The 9,844-nt window shown below is 38.6% G+C and overlaps 1 protein-coding gene across 1 annotated transcript; it reads right to left on the bottom strand.

The window, feature by feature from the left end:
- Nucleotides 1-6,078: 6,078 nt before the first annotated feature.
- Nucleotides 6,079-8,313, bottom strand: LOC119722927 (the record flags this gene model as incomplete). The annotated part of the gene is given in 2 exon segments (XM_038193332.1): nucleotides 6,079-7,494; nucleotides 8,134-8,313. Coding segments are annotated over 2 exon segments (326 nt in total), but the record flags the coding sequence as incomplete, so codon positions are not given.
- Nucleotides 8,314-9,844: the final 1,531 nt, after the last annotated feature.

Raw genomic sequence — 9,844 nt, 5'->3', positions numbered from 1 at the left:
ATTCTTCTGGGGTTTTCCTCCCACCTCTAAAACTGTAATTTCTTCTCATTGTCTTCTCTCTACGTTTTTTTTTCGGGGTTTGCGAGCTACAGTGCATGGGGCATGCACTTTTGAGGATCCTTGGTTTCATTACCAGAAAAAAATTATTTATCGTTTACTTCGTTTCGTATGAATATAAAGGAGTAAATGCTTCAGATTTCAAATATGCACTTGTCATTTACAAGACTGGGTTGGGGCAACCTTGAAATTATAAAGTAAAATACTTCTGGGCAAAAATTAATGCATTTATTAAAGTTCATAAAGTACAAATGATACCATGTTCGTATGAATAAAACATGGCATTTGCTTTTGCTACCATTTTGAAGCATTTACTCGCATCTGTATGAATGAAAATTAAGCAAACACTTTTACTAAAAACCGTTTGCTAAATTCTGAAAATAATTACTTTTACCTTTATGCTTTTGCTACACTATAAGCGTTTACTTCGTTTCTTATGAATAAAAAGGAGTAAATGCTACAAATTTTAAATATGTACTTGTCATATTTCAAGGTTGGGTTGGGGCTACCTTGAAAATATAAAAGCACATAATTATGCGCAAAAATTACTGCATTTATTAATGTTAATCGCGAAAAAGTACAAATAATACCATACGGTAGTTCGTATGAATAAAAACTGGCATTTGCATTACTCCCATCTGTACGTTTCGTATGAATATAAAGGAGTAAATGCTTCAGATTTCAAATATGCACTTGTCATTCACAAGGCTGGGTTGGGGCAACCTTGAAATTATAAAGCAAATAATTCTGCGCAAAAGCTACAGCATTTATTATATGTTAATCGCGAAAAATTAATATTAACAAAGTTCATAAAGTACAAATGATACCATGTTCGTATGAATAAAACATGGCATCTGCTTTTACTGGTACTTCCAATTTTGAAGCATTTACTCGCATCTGTATGAATGAAAATTAAGCAACACGTTCGTGTAGGTTTTATATGAATTAATCCCTAAACCCTATGATCTCAGAATAAATACAAGATTTCTATTGTTTTAGCCACTGTGAGCTTGACCCTTGACCTTTCGACCCCCAATGCGATAGGCCTATGACCAAGAACGATCCACAAACCAAATTGAAGTTCACATGTAAAGTATTTCTCAAGTTATCGCGCTGACAAAATTTCTTTTGTTTTAGCCACCTTGACCCTTGACCTTTTGGCCCCAAATGCAAAAGGCTTCTTAGGATTGCCAAGGACAATCCACAAACTAAATTTGAAGTTCATATGTAAAGTATTTCTCAAGTTATCGCGCTGACAAAATTTCTATTGTTTCAGCCACTGTGACATTGACCCTTGACCTTTCGGTCCCAAATGCAATAGGCTTCTTAGGATTACCAAGAACAATACACGAACCAAATTTGAAGTTCATATGTTTAAGTATTTCTCAAGTTATCCCGCTGACAAGATTTGTCCGGACACACACACACACCCAGGTTTACGTTACATACCTTGTGTGGACATTCTTTTGTTTTCGTGTAGTTAAGAAAACTCGGTACAAAAACTAACTTTACTTAAACTGTGAAAACTCTTTCAACCCAATTTTTTTTCTATGATTCCCTATAGTGTTTCTCTTCATTCTGCTACGGATAAACCTAACCCAAAAATGCCTCTAAACCTGTTTTCCAGAAAGGTGCAAAACGTTATGTGGACACAGCTTAGTCCACATAACGTTAACACAACCTGCATTATGTGGACATCTTTTGTTCACAAGTCCACATAGGGAATGTAAGACAAACTCACACACCCACCCACCCACGGAAGGACAAGGCGGAAACAGTATGCCCCTTCGGCTTCGCCGCGGGGCATAAAAACGCCTGAAAGGGCACCCCCTAGCACGTCCAAGAAAGTTAGACTATTTTTAATTTTAAAAACCATTCATCCAAATTTTACCAAACGTACCCTTAGATATTATATAGAAAAACATAATGACTTCGTGAGGTTTTAGGATCGTGACGTCAGCAAACTGGACATTGCTAACGCATTATTTAAGAAGTTACATAATTTCTCAAAAAACCCCAACATTATTCCTCCTTTTCAATCAGTAACACATTACTCCCCCAAGTCCCACCATCCATCTAATATAAATCCAACAGTACACACTGCAAGGAATGCACGCAGGCGCGGGTTCTACGGGGGGGGGGGGGGGGGGCTATGGGGGCTGTAGCCCCCCCAAATTTTGTCTAGCCCCCCCCCCAATAAATTCCGTAAAAAAAAAAAATTGCATTAGCATAAAGAAGGATTGTGATGTACATGCGAACGGTCTCCCCCTAAAGAAGAAATAGCGGCTGTGACAAGGGTACATTAGTTAATATAGCGTGAATGATTTTAGGATTTTATTGGCGCTCCCCATTGAAAATATGGCATGAACACCCCCCCCCTCCCCACCTATTGATTTTCGGAGGCCTATAAGTGTCTGGAAAAAATAACCGGTCAACATTTCAGCACGCCTCCCTGAAAAAGTTTGGATCCACCGTGCTAGCCCCCCCCCACCCCCCCCCCCCCCCCCACACAAAATATTGGTTCTAGAACCGCGCCTGAATGGACGTATATTCTGTGCACATTTTTTTGTTTATATGCCTATATATATATATATATATTAAACATATTAGAAGAGCACTTTCAAGAAATCCTTCATTGGGCCGCCCCTAATTCCCCTCCCTCTCCTTGTGATCCCCATAGTGTTTATAATACATGCACAATTAGGAAATGCCGCCATTGTAAGTATACAGGGTGAGTGAACAAAAGGGCAACAATTAGTCTTGCAACCGTTTAAAACTTATCTTTACAGTGTATGGTAAACATAGTTAACCGATAGAAAAGTTGTGTTTTTACCAGCAAAAATGATGATTTTCCCTCGTTTGAATCAAGCTGCTCTAATGTACCGCCTCTTTACATATTTAGGCCACGCCCGCAAAAGGGTGAAAATAACACGTTAGAATGTAAGAATTTACAAAGTGAATGTAAAATACAGTTTTCTGAGTTTTCTTTTTTTGCACTCCCCTTTTTGAAAAATCAAGCTCCGCCCCCCAAATGGGCAAGATCCAAGACGCGTTCACCTCAAAAAATTATGTTTGCCCATTTCAATTGGACATGCCAATTTTCAGAATTTTACCACCAAACTGAATGACGTTTTCCATATTAGAACCAAACTGCTAATATATACCGCCTCTTTTACCATTTAGACCACGCCCACAAAATGGGTGGAAGATAACTGGTGTTAGAATGCTAGAATGTCTTATTTCATGTTTAAGTTAATTTCAAAGCTTAAAAAAACAAGGAAATTTGATGTTAAATACAGTTTTCCTGAGTTTGTATTGTTTGCACCCCTTTTTTTGAAAAATCAAGCTCCGCCCCCAAAATGGGCAAGATCCAGGATGGGTCCCGATCTTAAAATGATTTTTAGCCCATTTTGACCACACATGCCAAAATTCATGCTTTTACCACAAAGTGCACGATTTTTCGCTTAGCAGCTCCACTAATACTACTGGTAAAGCTGACCTTGCTGAAAGAAATCGTTCGAAAACTTCCCCAAATTTATGTATTTATACCAATTTTTAGGAATCTCCGGAAGTTGTTTTTTCACAAGTAGTTGAACAAGTATATCCCTAATTTCAGCTTGATTTGTTGTTGCAAACGCTAGTGTTACACCTTGAACTATCGCCAAGTAAAAGTAGTAAGTATTTTTCCCACCCAACCCACGTGCATTGTTCAGCAAAGCGCCATATGCGCTACGGTTGATATGACCGATTTCGGCCCGGCAACAACGACCCGACGACGGGCATATGAGCAAATTCATTAGCGTCACTCTGCGTGACTTGGCGTCGGTGTCGACCAATGGAACGCGGCCAAAAGGGTGACATTTATCAATTAATAACTCGTGAAGGAGGCACACCATAACGCATAGGAACCTTAGTAATAATAATGAGTCTTGAAAAGATTTTAAGATATTGCAAACGCAAGTGTTACAACTTTCCAAAATGCACGTAGCCAGGCCTATTTTTCCTTTTAACGAAAAGAACTGAAACCAATAATTTGTAAAGAGTGCCCTTTTATTTACGAAGTGCCTTTTTTTTCTGAGAAGTGGTGCCCTTTTTTGTGGCATATGCCGTTTTGGGTGCCTTTTTCTGAAATGCACATGTATCGCCCTGAAAAGTACCATGTATTGGCCCTTTATGTGCATATTCGTCGGTTTTGAACCGCGCCCCAATCGACAGACGGTAAACGACGTAACCCCCCCCCCCCCCCCCCCCGCTTTTTGATTTTACGGAGGCCAAGTGTACGGAGAAAAAAAGCCTGTCTACTTTTCTACATTTCAAAACGGATGTGCAAGTACCCTTTTCAAAAAATGTTACCCCCCAAATAAAAATGACCGTGCCACGCCACTGCTTCTAAACGGGAGAAAATAATTTTCAAAGATTTCGGCAGAAATCCGTCCGCCTAGCTCATGAATACAAAATACCCTCAAAATATTCTGTAGAGTTCCGAGAACCATAACATTGGGCAATTGAAAAGATATAGCAATGAATCTCTGGCCCGGAATTGGGGCTTCCAATTAAGAGCATTTTGGATGCAATTGTGCTCAGAAAGTGGTGCTATTTTACCATGTGGTGGAGGATTTTTTTTTTCAAGATGGCTACTTCTCCGCTTTGGGAAAAATAGGGGTCGGTTCTTTGGGTAATTTTTTTTCGAAAAGTCAAAAAAAAAAATGAAAAGAAAAATGAAAAGAAACTGAAAGATGATATGTTGATGAGAGTGAGAGTTCTGATATTTTGGCGGTCAAATAGTCATAACCAAGAATTGGTTCGGTTGTTTCTTGTCGGTGAATTCTTTGGGAGTATTAAATGGGCGAAAATCCCAACAGATAATGCAATACTCAAATCCCAAAAACATTAACCAAAGAGAAACACGTACATGTACAGGACCAGTTTTTGGTTATGGCCGCCGAAGAGTCACTCAGTGGATAAAGGCACGCATGCGTTGTTCATCCCTAAAAACGGACAAATATGGAGGCCCGACAGCGATGTCAAGTGGACCCAAAAAATCAAGTTAATATTATTTTTAGGTCTTTGTTAATATTGCATGACTCAAAAAGTTGGGCTGGAATTCATTATAGCTCTTTAAAGTCGCAACGAACTTAATAAATCAAATTATAAGTTCATTGCGCCGTTGTAGAGGCTATAATTAGTTCCAGCCTAACTTTTTTGAGTGCAATATTGACACAAAAACAGTAAATCTCAAACGAAGACCCAGCACGAAACGGGCGTTTTGTCAGGGCTACGGACATCACGTGAGGATCGTGATGGCCCGCGCTTGATCGAGCGTTCGATTAGCCGCGCTGTCGTGGCTAACCCGTCTGTCGTGGCTAATTATAATTCAAGTCGATCCGGGTGAGCTACTCGAACGCACCCTATACATTATGTATATATGCGGTTGAATTACTGTCATCTGTTCGCCTGTTGAGGGCGCACTTTACTACCGCAGGTGGCGTTTCGATTTTCCGTCGAGGGTGCACCAAGTGATAATTAAATCCCCATACTTCATGTTTTTTTTAAATACGCAAAACTATCACAGGTGTTCAGGCTTACGCAGAAAAATTATGATCAAAATGTCGTCTATCAGTTTCCTTTCTATTTTTGATGGGTTGACCATTGACTTTAGTGAGATATTCTCATCCAAGAAGGCACACCCCTAAAACGAATTATTCCCAAACTGGAAAAGTTGCCCTTTGAAAAAGGATTTCTCCACAACATTCAAAATGCTCAGAATTGGAAGCCACAAGTCCAGGCCAGAGGTGCAGTGCCATTTGTCTTCAATCCCCCAAATTCCATGGCTCTCGGAACTCTTTGATAAAGAATAAAGTATAACTTTTATTCACCAGCTCAGCGGTCGGATGTGCTGGGGTGTACACTTCAAAATTCATGTTTTTTATATGCAAGGATCACCTAATTTTTTTTTTAATGACATTTTATTCAAATTATTTATCAAAGGGTTAAACAATGATTTTGAGGAAAAAGGTGATATCTTTTTAATTTAAAACAAGCTTGATGGATCCATTTTATAATATCAAGCATTTACAAATTATCATAACGTTCATTAGAATATACTTTTACTAAAAAAATAATTACATTTAAAATCTTACTTTTATTGTTTTCCTAACCAATTTCTCCAATGAAACTAAATTCATTCAATATATTAATTTTTTATTCCACGTCCTTCACATTATAACTGATCAAAAAAAAAAAGGAAAATAAAATCTTGAAGGTATAAAATATGCTATCCTCAGTTAGTAGAAAACTCAAATCATCAGATCATATCAAGAAACAAATCATGGAATAAATACAAACTTGATTGAATAAATTTTTTCTTATAGAAATAAAGCCATAATTTAAATTTGTTGTTTCACGGAGTATTCTCTAATCATCTTCTGTAAGTAAACACTTAGAATACTTGAAAAACAATCACTTTCTTTTGAACAGTTTATAAATTTAATAAATACATTACTGGCAAATGAATGTTAATTTATAATTCTCTGATTGACGGGTAAATGAATGAAATGTAGTTAAAACAAGCACCAGCGGATGTCAGATTTTTTTCCACAAAGACCTGCCCTCTGAAAAATCAAAAGGGGGCGAGGGGATTTTCTGACAAGTTTTATAATTAGATTTTAGGAATGACAAAGAACACTGACTGAAGCAATTTCGACCTGCAATCTGGACAATAACCTGGCATTCTACTACCTCAGTTATCAGCAATGAGCTGGCGGCTTCTATGGGCTCCGTGCGCCAACAAAAGAGGGCGCTTTTTACCACTTTTGAGAGCCCCGTGGATAAAAACGAAGCATGAGCTGTACTGTAATGGTTCGCGTGCAAAGTATGCACGACTGCCTGAATGTGCAAGACCTATAAGCCCCATCGTCTTCGCATGAGCGTCGCGCATCGTCGGCGCTCGAATACGTTCAATTTTAACTTGCGATGGTCTCCCAGACTAATCCTGCCCCTGATAACTTTGGATCATTCAAAATACGCAGTGAATGGACCGGGAATCAGTCTAGGTCTCCCCCAACTCTCCTTTTCTGGCCGCTGAAGGTGTACGGTATTTGTGCTCGGAGCCCATAAGGCAATGTCTGTGTTCTTGCAACACTAACAATACGTTTAAAATTAATTCCTATGAAAAATATCTCTGTTTGGGCAATGCTAAATTTAAAACCATAAAACTTAAAAGACTTTTTTTTATACATTGACAGTGTAAAAAAATATTATTTCTTACAGTCATGTACCTTTCATTTTCATCTTAAGGTTTGATAGCAATTGCCACTGCTTTTTTATCATAATCAGACGTGTCCAGTGCGTTCAGCATAAATCTAGCAACGTCAGCTCGTGATATACGTCCCGCGCCATTCGTGACATATTGTAGCTCCTCTGTCAGGTACTCCTTATCTGTTTGGATGAGAACGAGAGGTATTATAAAGTTGAACAGATTTGGATGGTCTTCACGTGGTTGAATCACGGATCCTCTACACAAGGATAAACGACTTCCCAAATTTCTGGTAGATGCGTGATACGGCACTTGGGCATCATGCGTGCATGAGACTCGGCGCGCGACTGCAGTCTTTCAGAGGTCAACTTTCTTTCAGGACGCCAGCTGTTGGCGATCAAAGGTAACTGGTTTTTTTTGAGCAAAAAAACAAATCACATAGGATGTGTGTAAATTGTTTTGGTTTTGCTGAAAGAACGCACACCTATTTTGGTGATCCGTGGACAGAACTTTATAACAGTGGTTGTGTTTAAAATTCCGTAACTTGAAAAGTACATGAGTGATTTGAATGATTCTCGTGCTAAAAGAAAGCTTATGAATTGGGATTTCATATCCTAGATTTTGAAAGTGCTACATGCAGAACTTCACTAAAACAATAGTCCCAACATTTGGGTTTCGGTTTTTTTTTTTTACTCAGCCTGTACAGTGACAATGCACTCCATCAGCACAATATACTAAAGCTGTGCCATTTTGTGCTGCTCAGATTTTCAGCAATGAGAAGGGGTTAAAGTCAAAACCTCTCAGATATTCCACATCCTCACCTGAGACTGGCTTGTCCTGTAGTCCTGATGGTCTGATGATGGTGAAGTTGATATCTTGACATTCATTGATCAGATAATTCTCCATGACTGCCATGTTGGACAAGATTCTCCCAATGAAGAGATGAGCTAATGGCTTCATGATCCACTCGGTGAAGAATGGACCACCATCACTTTTGCTGTCTGAAGTAAACGGAACGGTACAAAACAGACGTTTCAGCACTACAGCTAGAGACTCAAAACAAAAGTTGAAATTTGGATACTTATCTGTATGCATTGCCAGGTATGATAAAAACATCAAAGTTTGGGACTTCTTCAACAATAATCCCTTGGTAAATTAAATTGACAAGTTTATACATACAATGTAGATTAAGAAATTTTAAATTTGTTGATTTGTCTTTACTGTTAATGCTTCAATGAAAAGAAAGTTATAGAATAGAAAATAGATTGTGAACCATTGGGAAACAAAATGTTAAATTAAGATAATATAATCAAATCTATTTCTTTTCGCAAATACCCCAGAATTGTTACTTTTTCAAAATGAAGTTCAACCATGGGTTGATTTCTCCATACCAATCCAAATGTGCAGTTAAAGTCTGCTTAAATGACCCCTATGAAACCACTTTGCGAATTGTACATTACCACAAACACTTTTGTCGATAGTAGTTTCATTACTCTACCTGTTGTCACATTCAACATGGTTAAATCATGTCAAAGGCTCCCTCCATATCATGCTTAATTACATATTAAGTAGATGAGAATCAGTCATGCAATGCAACCACGCCCGGAGTTGTGATCGAGTCAGTAAAAAGTCATTGCAAGTTATCCAGATCATAAATTAAATCACTAACTATTCAAATGAGCCGTGACAGAGATATTCCTCTGTCATTCTACATCCCTCGTTACTAGTGACCTGACTTGTGATTGACTTGTGACTGACGCAATTACAACCAGTGTTGTAGTACTCGTACTCGGTACTCGTACTCGGGTACTACTCGAGTACTTTTTTTGAAGTACTCGTACTTGTACTCGAATGTCAAATTACTTGTACTCGAAATGACAATACTGGTACTCGGGCAGCAAAAAGTACTCGTACTCGACATGTCAAAATTGTACTCGATCATTAAAGTACTCGTACTCGAAATGACAATACTGGTACTCGGGCAGCAAAGTACTCGTACTCGACATGTCAAAATTGTACTCGATCATTAAAGTACTCGTACTCGAATAGCAGTACTCGGGCGAAAATGTTATAGCTTACCATGGCCTTATTTTATCGACACTTTCAGTTTGAAATGGTTGATTGGCTTGTTGAGAAATCGAGATTCCTGATTTTCCTCTGTGCAAGTCCGGACAAACACATTTAACATCTAGCCATGAGTGGGTCTGTATATCGGTCTGACTGGGCCTGGGGCAATTATGCACTATGAACCATTTGCCGTATGGCCGTATTCGGAAATGCGAGTACTCGTACTCGTACTCGGAAGTACAAGTGCTCGTACTCTGAGAGTATAATTACAACTCTGACCATGCCCTGGGGTCTACTATACAAATATTAAGTGGCTCAGAGTGAAATGGAAGGAATGTTATCGCAAGGTAAAAATCTGGACTTTTCCATTTCACGAGGCGAAGCGAGTGAACTGGGAAAGTCCAGATTTTATCGAGCAATAATATTCCTCCCATTTCATAATTTAAAGTCACTTAAATTTGTTTT

The sequence above is a fragment of the Patiria miniata genome, unplaced genomic scaffold (genome assembly GCF_015706575.1).
Source record: "Patiria miniata isolate m_02_andy unplaced genomic scaffold, ASM1570657v1 HiC_scaffold_16, whole genome shotgun sequence".
Lineage (NCBI taxonomy): Eukaryota > Metazoa > Echinodermata > Asteroidea > Valvatida > Asterinidae > Patiria > Patiria miniata.
This window is presented reverse-complemented; position numbering and strand designations above follow the sequence as displayed.